The 17167-nt window shown below is 35.6% G+C and overlaps 1 protein-coding gene and 1 long non-coding RNA gene across 2 annotated transcripts in view; one reads left to right on the forward strand and one right to left on the reverse strand.

Moving 5' to 3' along the window:
• Nucleotides 1-17167, reverse strand: part of LOC134661441 (uncharacterized) — a 380476-nt gene that overhangs the window by 264934 nt on the left and 98375 nt on the right. The gene's annotated exons all lie outside the window — the stretch shown is intronic.
• Nucleotides 9126-11552, forward strand: LOC134660984 (decapping and exoribonuclease protein-like). The gene is made up of 4 exons (XM_063516872.1): nucleotides 9126-9681; nucleotides 9900-10164; nucleotides 10467-10605; nucleotides 11253-11552. Exons 1-4 carry the CDS (start codon nucleotides 9195-9197, stop codon nucleotides 11514-11516), a joined length of 1155 nt encoding a protein of 384 aa, XP_063372942.1. The 5' UTR covers nucleotides 9126-9194; the 3' UTR covers nucleotides 11517-11552.

Genomic DNA, 17167 nt, shown 5'->3' on the forward strand with positions numbered 1-17167 from the left:
CCGAGACGACATGAGCGTAAATTTTTCTAGAAGACTTTTCGAGAAAAGGCCAGGCTACAATATCTTTACAGGTTGATTGATACTGAGTGTATTAACACCATGTTCACCCATATCCAAGACGATATGAACGAAAAGTAACCTAAAGCCACCCTACCAACATTTTCGTAACAATGAGAGATTACACTGATTTAAACTTTCACGATTTTTACACATTATTAAATTATACAACGATACGCGATTAAGTCCCGTTGTATAATTTAATAATGAGAGATTATTTCTTGGAAATAATGTTGTAATATAAACTCCTTGTAGAGCACCTATCTGCGAAGAGATCGTGCTGTCAAAGTTGTTAATGATTTAATATAATATTGTTAGTTAACTAAAGTTTTATTAATGCATCATTTCATCTTATACACCGCGGGATTTAATAACCCGAAAGATTTAAACCACGTATTTTTGACGACAGTACGAGTAAATAATGTTATATCAACATGGGTCCAATTATATATTTTAATTAAACTACTATTTCAGTACAAATTAAATCATATTAATTTACCGCTTCTTTGTGAACAAACCTTTATTCAGAGAGTGAGCGAGTTTAATTAATCTCAAGTAGAGAAACAGAGAGCGAGCATGACATTTCGCGAATCACTCCGATATCATACGATGCACGGCAAATGCAGTGACATGTGTTCCATGACAAGAAGTGTCAAGTTATGTCTAGGATCATGTTAACGTTGAAATTATTTCAATTGATTGGCACCTCAAAATACCACAAATTGTATCAAAACTTTATTAATTACTACAACAGTAGGTACAGTGCAGTTATTATTGTTGAAACTTTGCGATAAAATCTTTTCCTTTGAGTGAGATAACCAAAGCCATTAACCATGATTATATCCGAAAGAAATCATGTCTCTTATTGTTTTAACTCATACTACAGCTGGAAAGGGATGATTACTTTGTTAAAATCAATGAATGACCTTTTGTTAAAATATCGATCATGCTTATCAGTACGTATTTTAAATTCTCGATGTGTTGATTTATACTGAGTAAAGTAAAATAAACAACTATGTTAAACAATTACGCTTTTTTATTAATTTAATGAATTAGGTTTTCACACCTGAGGATGCCGAAGACCGGGCAAAGTGGAGAAGGCTGAGCAGGAAAGCGGACCCTGGCGCTAGACCGGGAAAACGCTAGGTTGAAGAAGAAGAATGAATTAGGTTTTCGAAGTGTGTACCACCGTTTTCAGCACAAAGATTTAATTTTAAACGGATTTCATTATTTAGGTTTACAAAAGTGTTCTTTATTTCTTCGGAAGCCGTTCGAATTTTTATTAATAATTCTTCTCCAGACTTCACTGGTGTTGAGTATTCCTTCCTTATCTTTCAGAGTTCCCCATAGAAAAAAAACCAATGGCGTTAAGTCGGGTGACCGGGCGGGCCAGGTTAGGACGTTGCTTCCACGGCCAATCCACCTCTCAGGGTATTGTTCGTCTAGCCAATTTACGAACTGGGAACGAGGCTGAAGTGGGTCCGTCGTGCCGGAAGCACATAGTTCTTCGGGTTTCCAAATCCGTACACAAAGTGAATATCCGCTAAATGAGCCGGAAGATAATGCGGCATGGCAAAACAATTAATCATAGCAGGTGACATTAACATAGACATCCTTGCTAACGCACACCGAGCCAATGTCTCGGAATACCTATCACTTCTTGCTGAACATGGACTTGCACCAGCAATCACCCTACCTACCCGGGAGGGGGCCTGTCTGGACCACATCTTTATTAGAACTAATCGCCTGGTGACGGGCTTGGTGTGCGACCTCAATGTGACGGATCACAAGGCCTCCGCCATTGAGATCGCTTACCACTCTCTGTTTTATCCAAAGCGTAATAGAACCAAAAATACCATTGATTTCGAGGGCGTCGCTTTACAATTGTCTTCAACCAACTGGTATGAAATCCTTGCCGAATCTGATGTAAACACTGCAACTGACGCCTTCATGACTATAATTAGGAGCTCGATAGCTACAAATTCGAAACAAACAAAGATCCCCCGGTCTAAATTCACACTAAAGCCATGGATGACACCCGGACTCCTGCGTTGTGCTCGACATCGGGACAAATTGCATTTAAGGTCGAAGCGGTTTCCAAATGACGCCGTATTGCAGTTAACTTACAATCGTTACAAAAACTTCTGTAATAATCTGTTAAAAAAACTCAAAGTACAATACGAGAAACAAGAACTCGCGGCCAATAACCATAACACAAAGAAATTGTGGAATACTATTAAAAATATATGTAATATAAGTAAGAGAAACTCTCAGCCCACAGAACTTATTTCCACGTCTAATCCTGTAGACTCCCTAAACAACTGCAATAGATTTTTTACATCCGTGGGCCAAACTCTGGCTGGTAACATTATCTCAAACTCTGGTGAGTCGGAGGAAATAATTGCCAGTAAATTTCAACTAAGTGGGGGTAATGTTCTTGGCTTCTTTATGCAGCCAACGGATCAAAAGGAAATTGAAAGTATAATATTACAACTAAAAGATGACAGTGCGCCTGGGCCGGACGGCATTAGCAATAAGCTCCTAAAGTACATTAGAAATGTTATAATTGAACCTTTGACCCACATCTATAATCTCAGTCTCGGCTTGGGATGCTTTCCGGATCTGTGGAAAATTGCTTCGGTTACTCCCATCCATAAAGAAGGGCCTAAAGATATCCCCGGCAACTATAGGCCCATATCTTTGCTTAGCACCTTCTCAAAAATTTTAGAAAAGCTTGTTAACAGACGATTGGTAAAATATTTAGATAAATTTGATCTCTTATCTGAGCGACAATTCGGGTTTAGAAGGAACCGTTCCACGGAAGATGCCACTTTAGTTCTTACAAACCTCATATCGTCGTATTTGGACAAAAATTTAAAATGTATTGGGGTCTTTTTAGACCTAGCTAAAGCCTTCGATACGGTGTCCTTTCCGATTCTGCTTCGGAAACTATATAATATAGGCATTCGGGGTGTGCCACTGGCCTGGTTCACAAGTTACCTGTCTGGGAGAAGGCAGTTCGTTAAGGTGGGTTCTTTTAATAGCGACTATGAGCGCATCGGGTTCGGGGTTCCTCAAGGTAGCATTCTCGGCCCGACACTATTTACAATCTATATTAACGATATTCTTAATCTTAATATCCCAAATTCTGAGATTATATGTTACGCGGACGACACCGTCATACTGTTTAACGATACTAACTGGGAGAAAGTAATTGCTGTCACTGAAAGAGGTATGCAAATGGCAGCGCGCTGGTTTCGCGACAATCTTCTGACCATTAACAGTGATAAAACGAAATTCTTATGTTTTCATAAAACTGCTTTGACAAAACCATCTTTCGATCCCACCATAAAAATCCACTCGTGTACTGATTTCCCAGATAATCTCTGTAACTGTAATTGTGATAGAATCCAGCGCGCTGACATTATAAAATACCTTGGCGTTTTTGTAGATGAAAACTTAAATTTTAAACATCACATTCACAAACTCTCTGGTAGAATCAGAAAGTCTATTTATATATTTAAGAAACTCCGTCTTGCTGCAGATGAATCTTTACTAAAACTGGTCTATGTCGCACTGTGCCAATCTGTAATCTGTTATTGCATTGGGGTGTGGGGCAGTGCAGCAAAGACTACCATGCTAGAAATTGAAAGAGCGCAACGTTCGGTGCTGAAAGTAATGTTCAAAAAACCTTTCCGTTTTCCAACTGCTGATCTCTTTGCTCAAGCTAAAGTTCTGTCCGTTCGTCAACTTTTTATTCACAAAATTTGCTTGCAAACACATAAATCGTCTAAATTATTAAAGGACTATAATAAGTTAACACAAAAACGCGTTTTCAATTTACCCATTCCAAGAGTAAATTCAGCATTTGGCAAACGTTTTGGTGATTGCATCAGAGCGTCTACATACAATGCAATAAACAAACTATGTAACCTCAGGGATTGTACTCAAATGGAAGCGAAAAAACTACTTTTCATACTGCTGCACTCGCAAAATTATGCCGAGACAGAAGACATATTTGACAGGATCTAGTTTCAATATTGTGTCTAGGGTTAGCTTTAGTTTTGTAGTTAAGATTACTAGTCGTAAGTAGTTTCTTACTAAATGTTAGACTAAATGTAACAGCTCCGATATTTAATTGTAATTTGGTTCCCCGCGATACAGGCATTGCCTAGTGCGGAGACCCCTGGTATATCTGTAACCTATTTGCTGAAATAAATTGATCTTTATTATTCTTATTCTTATGGCGAATTTTATTTATTACAGTCAATCAAATTTAAAGATTTTTATCTTGCGCATATCTTGACATCAATTTCGTCATTTTCGTCAAACTATCACCCAGTTATCGTGAAGGTAAATAGTTTGCACTCTCGTGATTGAGAACAGAACAAAATTTTGTTAGAAGTTCGAATTTGGCTAATAACCATGCAGTTAGTGCGTCTGCGTGTCAAATTAGTTGGTGGCTACGTCACGCATAAGGGTGTGTTAGAATTGAGATTTTTTAACTTGTGATTTGTTTTAAATAATTAATATCTCTTAAATTGAGGGTTTTTGGACTATGTGTTATATAACTTTATATTTGACGACCGGTCTGGCCTAGTGGGTAGTGACCCTGCCTGTGAAGCCGCGGTCCTGGGTTCGAATCCCAGTAAGGGCATTTATTTGTGCGATGAGCACAGATATTTGTTCCTGAGTCATGGTTGTTTTCTATGTATTTAAGTATTTGTATATTATATATATCGTTGTCTGAGTACCCACAACACAAGCTTTCTTGAGCTTACCGTGGGGCTTAGTCAATTTGTGTAATAATGTCCTTTAATATTTATTTATTTATTTATTTTATTTATTTATTTATTTTATATACTCTAATTAGGATCTAAAATCGTTGGTTTAAATCTTTCGGGTAATAACCCCCGCGGTGTATATAACCCTATTACCCTTTGAATGACCTTTTTCACGTTTTCTACAGCAATGCAGTCGACTGCAGCAATTTTGAAGCGCCACATTGCTACCGACTGCATTACTGTGGTAAATGTCAAAATCGAAGTTCCTGTCTGGATTTTGGCGTCCATTAAAAATAAATAATCAAAGGAGGTCATCGATCAAATGGCCCGGAGGACAAGCCATCGTTAACTGGTAGAGAATGCCTTATGGCATTAAGTCCGCCTCTTGTACTATAAGGTTTTTCTTTTGTGCAATAAAGATTAACCACTTTATTCATAAACTTTACGGGCCTGATTTAGTTCAATTATGTTTATCCCTTACTTACAAATACATAAGTTAAAGTGACAGATAAGGACAAACGATTATTACTATTATTAGCTAACTGAAGTTTGTAGCGCGTTTATGAATAAGGGGTTAAAGAAATAAAATAAATACAGATGATGACAGTAATTATATACGCATTTTATTACGGAAAAAGATTTAATATTGGGTGTAAATGAAACGGGAATTGGAAATGTAAAATAAAATGATATTAAAATCTCGAGTGTCGGATTCATGTTTTGATATATTTTTTGTATTTTAATAATAGTTTGGATTTATTAAAAGAATGTGACATATTTTGTGGAGATTTCTTTTTAAATATAGTATTTGCAACATAGGTTATCACATCTCAAAAAATCTCTGGTGTGAGAATTCATGTAGAGCTCTCATACATTATGAACTGTGCTGACCAGACTATTTTACAAGCAAGCAGTAACATCAATAAATAGGTGTCTCATTTAATATAATCCGACTAAATTACATTTCAGCAACACCTCCATATTTCACAAAAAAAATCAAGACATTATCCAACCTATATAATCTTGACGTATATTATATCAAAGACGCCTGTACCTAATATAAACCGACCAAGTAACGAATTAGCTATACCATCATATTTAACAAACTAATTTATGACGTTTTGCAACCTTCTTATTTTGGCAAATATATTCCGACACAGCCGGGTGGTATTTTATCTGTCCAATCTCGGTCCATTGTATATTTGCGTCTCACATTTTGCTTAATGAGAGAGTGAGACGCAATGCATATTGGACAAAGATCTTAAACAAGTAGAATACCACCTCTTTCATTTGATAAACATAAAGAATAATGACAAAAGACTATGAACTCTAACTACTAGAATTAAAGTTGAGTTTTACTAACGTACATAATTATCTTTAATGTATTTTGACTGATTCTATTTCAATTTGACAGAAGCCCTGCCGTATTTATGGTCAATAAGGTCTACTGGCCTTAAAATTGTGTATGAAATTACAAGCAAATATCAGCTTAAAGAATGATAGTGTTAACGTTAGTTTGGTAACGTTAGTTTATAATGTGAATTGGGTAACGTTAACAAGCCCTGCAATAAAAAGTAAAATTACCGGTAAAATTAACGTTAACTAGCTAACGTTATAATAATGTTAAGTTATCAAGTATCGTTACCATTTACTACCGGTAATAAGGTATTTTTATGATTTTAACGTTAAGTAACGTTACTTTATAATGTGAATTGGTAACGTTAACAAGCCCTGGGCGTGAACAATCTGCAAAATCGACGCCACACTCGCGTTCGTGGCTTCGCGCCGCGATTCGCGCATGAGTGCGGAGGGCCATCATGCTTCCGTCAGACCTTTAGACAAAGAGTAGTATAATATATATATAAAATGTTGGCTTAAAGGACTCGCATCCAGGCCATAACTATTTAAAAAAAAAGAACAAAATGTCAATGTCATTGTCATACTTGTACGCAGTGTTGCCAGATCGTACCTTTTAGTACGGTTTTCCGTACTATTTTGGACCCTTGCGTACCTTTTTTGTAAGCAGCGTACATCGTACTAAAACCGTACCTTTTGATGTACGATTGTTTATCAACTTTTTTTTTCGTTGTATTGGTTCAGGATGGTTTGTTCAGGGCAAAATATCTAATCTGACAACAATAGCCACCTTAAAAAAGTACCATGTACTATAGAAAATACACGTTTCTTTAGTCGCAGTCGGCAGTTGTGTCTTTCTTACCTGTGCTTTGCTAATAGTAATAGTAATATCGTTTATTGCAAACCATGTTAACCATGGTACAATAGAATAGATGTTACAATGGAAATAGATGACATGGCACCCTGGTAGGGTATTGGCAATTATCCATAAAACTACATTAAATAATTTATGTGTAATATTATTAATATTGCTTTGTGATTGCTTCTAAATTAGAAGCAATCACAAAGCAATATTAGAAGTTCTAATGCAGTGCAGTTGCTCGAAGAATAATAAAAACGCTAAAAGAAGTTAAAAAAATTATAAAGAATTTGTTCTCGGGCTGTCAGGTCTAAGTCATGTCATGTCCATAAATCCTACTTGTTTATCTTACCAATCTTATTCACATGCATTTCTTTTTAATTTATATATGTACATTTGCATATCCAGTAGAAAGTTACTTAGTCATCTGAGTGTATTTCGTTTTATTTGGCATTATTATCCAGATTACAAAACTCAGGTAGTCAAAATTCAGCCGGCCATTTATAGCCCGTCAAACAACTTAGTCAGTATAAAATGGCGCGAAATTTAAGTTTTCTATTGGACCATAACCCTTCGCACCATTTTTTTTTAATTTGCCGCTTTTTTCAACTGACGGAAATGGCTTGACAAATTTTATTTTTCATTTACCTATCTATATCAATCAAGGCCCCAACGTTCTCATTTCTCAGTACAAAATTTATCCGTCAAACCGTAGCCATTTTGGTGGTGGGCAAGCTTTGTATGTGTGCGTTAAAATGTGTATGTGTGGGTTTATTGCACGTTTTTAGGGATGTGGACTTGTCGATTTTAATCATGTTATATATCGATATTATCTACACAGCGGAACGGAATAGAGATTAATAGAAGCTTCGATATCTTCACTAAAAATAAACGCCCTGGAAATGCTAATGGATAATGAATACTTTATAATATAATAATAAACTCTATTATTGTGAAAAACATATTTTATTTGGTTTTTAAAGTAACTTTTATATATGTGGCGTTCCATGCCTCCTTTAGACAATAATTCAAATAATTATAACGGGGTCATAATTAAGAGTAACTTAAAATACTACTGAATTAATGATTACAAGGATAAATTCTATATCTGGTTTAATTTATCGTCGGTATTGGATTTACACACGGTATATAAAGTTGTGTTATAATGGTTATCTGCTCATTTTAGGTAGTTAAAATCCTTTCAAGTAAAATTTTAATTGTAAAAAAGTCCGTATAGTTTATCGATATGACTTTATCGTCGTGGCCACATGCCTCTGGTTCCTCATTGTTATTCGTACATAACATTTGGCTGTGTGTGTGAGGCTACGGTGACAGATGGCTTAGACTCTATCTTTAAAAATATTATATCTATGATATCAATGCAAACAAAATTGGTTAACTATAGCTGGTCAACCAAATCTTGTCAGTAAAAAAAGGCGCGAAAATCAAATTTTCTATGGGACGATATCCCTTTGCGCCTACATTTTTCAGATTTGCTGCCTTTTTCTACTGACAAGATCTGGTTGACCAAGTATATGACGTGTACACTACACTTATAGTTGGTCAAATCAATTTGTCAGTCAGTAACAATCAGGAAAACTATACTCATGTCTCATCCACCCACCATACCCCCCACCCACACACCCACATATAAATATTGTTTCTGTAAGAAAATTATACTAATAAAAAAACGTACTTTTTTTATCAAAATCGTACCTTTTTTGACGTACGACCGTACATAAGCTGGAAGCGCTCTGGCAACACTGCTTGTACGCAAAGAGTAAAGTAAGAACCAGGCCATAAAATCCAAAAAAAAAAAAAAAAAGAGTAAAGTAAGTATATAGGTCATGAATCTAGTATAATCTAGGATGCTACCTTCTATGATATAGGTGCTTGTACGCGTCAAGTCAACGTCACATACATTTTGTAAACAACAGAGAAACAACCTTAATTTTATTATGTGATGTATCAAATTTATGAAGTACTAAATAATATGTACAATTACTAATGCATTTACTAAAGAATTTAATTTAACGAAGAAAATAGTGAGGTAATTTCACTGATTAAGTTAATGAATTTTGTGGTATTTCATCACTTTCATTTTCATTGTTATAAAAATAAATCAGTAATTGAGAACTATGCAACCTGAACTACCTGTGACTGCAGAAATATTCTGTGGAAATTTCCCTAATTTTGGGCGACCAACTGTAATTGGTTACATTGGTTTAGAAAACCTGAAATATGCTCGAAAAATTCATAATACAAAAGTTAATTTCGATCTAAATGTTCAGTTAGAAAATGCCATTCACAAACCAGAAGGTGTAGATGTGAAATTGAATGATCTGTTGCGATTCCTCCTAGAACATGAAGCAAGATTAAATTTGCCCAGAGAAATCAAATTACAAAATGCAAGATTCTTCTGCTACCGCGGGCTTATGACTTGTGTAGCTTGCACACCCTATGAAAATAAAGAACCATGGAAAATTGTTGCTATGCTGTTTAAAGGCAATATATATTTATGTGCCAGGGATACGGAAGAAAAAATTAAGCGAGTAAGCAATATGACCCAGGAAGAAAAGAAATTTACATCATGGGGGTATAAGTTTGAGCAGTATATGTTATCAGGTTAGTCATATTAATTATTTCATGACACAACAGAAGCCTGTTGCGGCAGGCAGGCATCATGATCTATGGTGGAAGGCACGCGCCTTACGCCATAGAATATGATGCCACGCCTATCGTGTCATACGCCACACGAAAAAAACATTGATGACACACCTGTCGTGCCATCCGCACCGAATTGTATAACTAACACTTCTATGATGTTTTATAAATATTTTCAGATACTCCAAATACTGAACCTAATCCAAATATACCTGTTGATGAGACTGAAGAATTTTCATTAGTATTTAAAACACATTTAAATCAACATAGCATAGTATATGGAGCGGAAATGGATGGGATTTGTTGCAATAGTGGACAAATTGCACCACCACCGACAACAGAACTCGGAGCTGATGCAATTGTGCAGTATCTCTCTACCAAGGAATTTGTAGAGCTTAAAACAAGCAAGCAAATGGAGCATCCGCGCCAAGAAGCCAGCTTCAGGTTTGAATGTTTGGTAAACAAACAACCTCTTGCGGCCAATGATGCTCCCTATGACAGTCCCTTGAAGTCTATTTAATTTTGGTTCGGCTTAATTTTAAAAAATGTTGAAGAAATATGTTTTTACTGTATTTATATTACTTCAATATTCCTTTTCGCAATAAATTAATGTGCTAAACTTCCAAAACAAAGTGCAAACGTGACAGCTACTCCATATAAAAATAAATAGGGACCATCATTGGACGCGAAAAGTATAATTTGTTTGCTGTTGGCTTTCACTTAACAAGCTTGTTTTTATCTACCAGGCGATTTAAGACAAAGAAGTGGTGGTGCCAGTCATTCCTTGTTGGCATAGACACTGTGCTTTGTGGATTTCGGGATGATGCTGGCATTGTAAAGGAACTTAAAACATATAGAATGAGAGATTTAACAAGGATGTCACAGGTATAACTACTTTGCTAGATTTTATAACAAAATCCATCAAATCCTATGGGCGTGTCCACTAAGTGTATCTTGTCGATGTTTTTATATGTATGTTATGTTGTGTTATCACTTATAAATTTATTTTTCTACAAATTTTACATCCATAATTATTAATATATAAGTACTTAGTTTGTCCCTTGCAGTTATCAAGGTTCCACTGTAGGTACAGCAAAAACTTGAAATATTATAATAAACTGAAATATATATCATACACTAAAGAAAAATATTACATTATTATGTTATTTTATAAAATAGTGTAGTGTAGATACGCACATCTGCCTATCACAGTTCCTTAGTTGGACTTGAAATATTAGTATAATTTATATCCTTTTTAGGATAGGTATGCCAAAAAAAAATTCATGTTTGAAATGTCTTCATAAAACCAAATCAAACTAGAGCTTTATGTTGTGAGATAATACACTCCTTTTAACCATTTGACATTCCTTTCTATTCTAGTCATTCGATTTCGAACCTTAATTCTTATAGTAGAGATGCGTTTTTGTTTTAAGTATCATGGCAAGTATGTTGCCGCTACGGACTTCAGGGACATTTTGTGTATTGTACATTATGCGCCAGAGGGGATTTATAAGGGACATTACTATTTTCAGAGATACTGGAATCCAAATGTATGTTTTAACTTCTTGGATGAGTTTCTGTCATATGTAAAGAGATGTCTGGCGAGTGTAATCAGACAAAGACATGGTGACAATGCCTTAAACAATTTACAAGCATTGCCACTCATCAGTATTCTTCTGGAGTGGGGACCAGGTATGCCCGTGCAACTAGCTGGAGACTACTGCCATGAAGATGACCCCATTTTACATGAATGGTTCACCAGCAAATTTGGACAATTTGACAAGAGCAAATCCTAATTGTTGCTTAGAGTAGTTATTAAGCCGTAAGAAAATGTTTTTATTGTAAATGTTTTCATTGTTTTGTATTGGTAATTTTGAATAAATAATAAATAACAAGGATTTGTCATTATTACTCAGCAAGATTAAATACTTATACAAAACTTTGATAAAAAAAAAACTGATAATAAATACTATCATATCATTTATTATCACTGCATAGCAAATGGTGTAAGTCAACATCCATAAAGACTAATTAACAACATGGATATCTTCACTTATATTTAACATTCAATTATAATTGAATAATTACACTAACACTTGTTATCTTATAAATAAAAACAATAACTAACAGAACAACATAATAAGAGTACATAGAAATAAACAGTGCATTCTATCAATACATTACAAAATAATGTTAATTTCAGATTTACATAATTATCTCTTATTCTATAAACAAAATCTCCATCATACGACTGAAACTTGTAGATATACTGTAAGGTAGGTACTGGCAACCCGTCAACATCGCGGCGGGACGGCATTTAAATATGGAATCTGATTACATCTCACAAATTCATTGGAAAACAAAATAATCTATAAAATATGGGAATCCAGTGTTAGGGCTCTTAGGAGACGTGAGCAGGATCGACCCTACACATTCGGTAGATCTGTGATAAGCTATTGTTTCTAACAGTATTACTGAGATTAGAGTCTGTGCGGAAAGAGAAGAGTCGTGGGATTTGAGGGCGCACCAGTGCTATTTTATGGTTTTTGCTATGCTGACAACACTGGTCACGTGATTATAGTACGATACTAAAGGTCATGATACTTGAATCCCTTTGTTCAGGTTTTTTGCCACGGCTTACTAAAAGGAGCCTGGTGGAGGCGTCGGCTCGTCAACTCAATCCTCTGAATTAGCGCAGGCACTAGTTTTCTTCTACTTTCTTCTTTTTTTTAAACAAACTTGTTTTAATGTTTCAGATACTAAAGTGACAGTGCGATTGACAAAACTACTAAAAAACTAGTTAAGAATCTGCCCAATACAACTGTCATTTTAGTACCAAACAAGATAGAATCTCATTTAAGTACTGCCTAATCTGTGCAGTCCAACAGTTATTTTAATACAAAACCGGATAGATCGGGTAGAAATTGGGCAATACAACTGTAACTTTACTATCTGGGATATAAAATAGTGCATAAGTAGGTAGGCCTTATTGTGATATGTCCGGTTCTCTCATCTCACGATATTTTACTTCGCCGAAAAGTCACTGCTAAATATGAAATATAATTTCGTAACTAACAGAACCTAGTAAACGAACTTACAAATAAATAAATATTTTATTAGAAAAAGTTTTCTTCTTTGTAATCGAAGTCTGAATTATTCAATATCACTTATGTTTAAGCTAGCTTCATCAGAACAACCAGGGAGACTCATAGAACTATCTTCATCTGAATTGGATTGGATGTGCTTGAATCCCGCACGTAGATTACAAATTCTTGCATATCACCTAATTAGTGGTCTTTTATTCGAGATACCGTAAGTACTTTTATTCAATCCTGAAAATAAAATTACATATAAATATGCATAAAATGGCAAGTATCAAGAATATTTGTCAGTTATTTTAAAGATCATTAATGACCTGCGTATTTATGAAAATGAATATATTTTCAATGAATTTACTTACCGATTATGTACCGGAGACAAGTTACTTAGGGGGCCTATTAAATAGGTAATTATTTAATGTTAAATACAACTTCAATACCCGTCAATAGCGGAAACACGTTCCGTGACGTTTTGTAAGTCGATAGTCGGCTTTTAGCCGTTTTCTCCCCGCTGACAAAACCGAACAATGTTAAATATTATTTTCCTTGTGGTGTTATGTACGGTTTTATCGTGTTTTGAAAATATTTTATACATAAAACTTGCGGTTTTTGTTAATAAAAATATACAATGACAGAGGTTTGTTTACTTTTTACAAGACAGGTGTCAGGTTTGATTGCCATATAAAATTGAAAATGTTAGTTCCCGTTTCTGCCACGACTCTTCTCTTTCCGCACAGACTCTACCGTTATTTTTAAAATTCAATTGTTTACGACATGCATGGACACCCTAGTCATTTCAGTCTACCGAATAAAAAAATTGACTTTAGGTACAATTGGAATACTTCCGTCAAATACCGATACTCTTTGCTTTATAGGGAATATTACGCGAAACTCTGCGTAGGTGGCGCCACTCCCACAATAAGTCACAATCTAAGGGTCTACCGCAAACGAGATAGTCGAAATTGTGTTACCTAACCTCTCTATCACTTGCATATTCGAACGATAAAGAGGCACATAGCTGAGTTTCGCGTTTCCCGGTAGGCCCTTTGAAAACAAACCGCCTTGATGTACTAAATGCCATATTTGATTGTCTGGGAAAACTTGTCAAAAAACAGTTTATGGTACAATATGTATGAGTTACTCTATGGTATACTTAAGTAGATAGTGCTGCACTCTGGCGGAAAAACATTGCAGTAATACTCCCTATTGCTATATCCGTGACAAGTGTAAATAAAATTAAACGAACATAACGATTAAAGAGGCTTTTATCATTTACCTTTACTTTGTAAAATGTTAAAAAACAGCAATAGGTGTTGTTATTTCAATGATACATTAAATGTTCTATTTACCGAGTGTTTGATCCTGCTCACGTCTCGTGCATCACCATGTAGAATCAAAGAGAATTGATTGTAACAGAGAGATAGTTTAAGAAAAAAATGTGTCCCTTAGTTTGACATCCAAAACACATGGCGCTGTACTGCGCCATATGTTTATGTTTTGCGGTCACTGTCGTCACTGAAGTCAACAGTCAACTTTTGACAAAGGTTACCGCAAAATGGATGGCTGTACAGCGCAGTCTCCTTTACCTGTCAAATTCGAAGCACGAATTTTTTTTAGATTCTACACATCTTACTCAATCATTATTTCTTTGGTAGAACTGATGAATGTACACGAGCAACTCTCAAAAAGTTTGTACATTTCGATCACATCTTAGATTTCTATAAAAACTGTTATGCTGGTAAAGTACATGCAGCTGAACAACTTCCACCACATTTCCCAAAAAGTCCCTGAACTTTCTCTAGCATGAGGAAATATTCGCGCCAACGAACTAGAATACTATAGAAGACTGACTTGAGCTCAAAAATGACCCCACGGCTACTGTGTCGAAAACGAATCGACTGTGTCGGGCGGAATTTGACAGCTTTAATACGACAGCGGCCTTCTGAGGGATAACATGTCAGCCCATATAAAATAATTAATTCCGATAGCCAAATAAAATGCCTTCTTGTGCGGTGAAATGGTGCCGCAACCATTCAGTAAAACATAATAAAAAGGATGGAATTAATTGGTTTCTGTAAGTGTAATTCCTGATCATGATAAATAATTATTTAAATTAACAGACTGTTCTAGACTAATACGCTAACCCAAATGTCGTAACTCTATACTAGTTGCACAATGACTTATGCCTTTTTGATACCGGGTTGCAAAATGGGGATAGCGTTATGCAACATATGTTATTAGCAAGTTGGCTATTCATTTTAGTTTAAAGCAACAAGCAACTCCGAATATTTGTTTTTATGTAAAATAAAATTACTGAGCGCTGTTAACTAGAACCCTGGTCAATAATGTGATGAAGATGATCCTTCCGGCCGTTTTCGACCATGGCGACCACTACGACTCCTAGTTTGCTCGGCGCTGCACGCTGGTGCGCCCGAAGATGGCTGACGTAGTCGATTTTCGGGGTGAACCCCCGCGCACAATGAGGGCACGTGAGGACACCGGATGTAAATATATATTGACTAATATATCTAGTGTCAATACTATAATTGGCTACTTTTCTACTAGTCAAATCAGCTTCTTTTTTAGAACTGTCAAAACGATTTTCTAATATGGAATTTATATGAAAACGTGTGTAGTGACGTCACGGTCAACTCACCTACTTTTTATATTTCAATCAAATTTATTAAATAGAAATAGTATTTAAAAATAACTGCTGTCTATGTTTTTCTAATAATTATCTTGTGCTTCATTTGGCGCACGGTGTGAAACAATTTATTTTAAGTAGAGGAAAGTACCCAATTAATAAAGTGACGATGTTGTATATCATTTTCACGATACCTACCTACCTAAAAGTGTTTTAAAGAAAATTGGGAAACGACCACTGGCATTTTATAAAAGTCTGTATGTATGTACTGACGACACTGTTCCAAAATACATACTACGCATTAATAATATAGTTATTAAAACTTTTGGATGGACCGATATTAGTATTTTATGCAACCGTTGTTTAAGAGGGGTCAAAAAAGGCGAGTGGCGTGAGTAACAATTTGAGGCGAAGCCGAAAATTGTTAATAAAGACGCCACGAGTATTTTTTGACTCAGTTAAACAACGTTGCATACAATACTTTTTCTACGACCAAGCACTTACTTTGAAATAAAATTGTAAATTTAACAAATATTTTTAATTCAAGAAGTAGCAAAAATGGAGGTTACGGGCGGGAAAAGAATGAATGAATGACATTTAAAATAAGGTTGGCAACACTGTATTTCATTCAATATTTTTTAAGTGGTCATTACACGAAGTATTGTAAAATCGCCAAAAACATACTGCGTGTATGCACACATTCTTTTTTGGGGCATAGACTAAAGACTTGTCTTGACAACTATAAGGCAGGGTTTTAAAGGTGTGTGCACGACCCTTTAAATGACAAATAAAAGTACGGGAGTAGAAAAACATATATAAAGTATAGACATGCATAATCTTAACAATAAATACGCGTCAAAATAATAATTTTATGAATTGGTTCCCTCATGGTTCGTATCATCCTTATAAGGTTTGACAACGTCAAAATATTGTAACGCCGCGCAACTCGCGCAAGAGGTTTGACCATGGTTTGACGCATAGAATTTTGTTATAGCCAATCAAAGCTTATATTGACATGATACTGACCAATCATAACTTTTTTTTAAATAGCGGGAAATTGTTTATTGGATATAATTAAAAGCTGGTGGGACATATCCATAGAGAAGGAATAGCTGTCAGTGTCAGTGTGGCTGGGGTCATTTTTGGATGGCATTTTTGTATGGAGAGCGATGTCTACATATATTCAGTCACCGATTCGCGCATACTGATGTGCCGTTTGAATATTACCAAAATTGCGAAATTTTCAAAAACTTGTATGTATTATTGTATGTGGATCGTATTTTTTTTGTAAACGTTTCCTGAAATTTCCGAGAACTATTACAACTTTTTGGAAACTTTCCGCAACTTGCACATTTGTATTCGCGCATCACTTCTTGCCTCTCGTCTATTATCCTCCTCACCCGGTCGAACAGCGGCCCGGTCAATTATCAACCACACTGGCGTCGTAACAGGATGCGGTGACGGCGTGCGAGCGAGACAGCGCTATAGACATGCATAAGGCTATGTCGCTCGCACACTGTTGGCGCATCCGGTTGCCGCACCAGTGTGAAGATAGCCTTAATATGATACGGGAACGGAAACGGTATAAACCTTTTCGTTTCAAAGTTATGTTAGAAATTACTTATTACTTACTCAAAATATGTGAGAAACCAGGATCGTTTTAAAATGACACAGGGTCATCCAAACCAAGGGTGGGCCAAATTAA

This window comes from Cydia amplana, chromosome Z (assembly GCF_948474715.1).
Source record: "Cydia amplana chromosome Z, ilCydAmpl1.1, whole genome shotgun sequence".
NCBI classification, from domain to species: Eukaryota; Metazoa; Arthropoda; class Insecta; order Lepidoptera; family Tortricidae; genus Cydia; species Cydia amplana.

Excerpts from the sequence above, each read along its gene's own strand:
- LOC134660984 (XM_063516872.1), top strand. The coding sequence starts at position 9,195 with ATGCAACCTGAACTACCTGTGACTGCAGAAATATTCTGTGGAAATTTC. Across the intron at positions 9,682-9,899 it reads TGAGCAGTATATGTTATCAG|ATACTCCAAATACTGAACCT; the intron begins GTTAGTCATATT and ends AAATATTTTCAG. Across the intron at positions 10,606-11,252 it reads ATTTAACAAGGATGTCACAG|AGATACTGGAATCCAAATGT; the intron begins GTATAACTACTT and ends TACTATTTTCAG.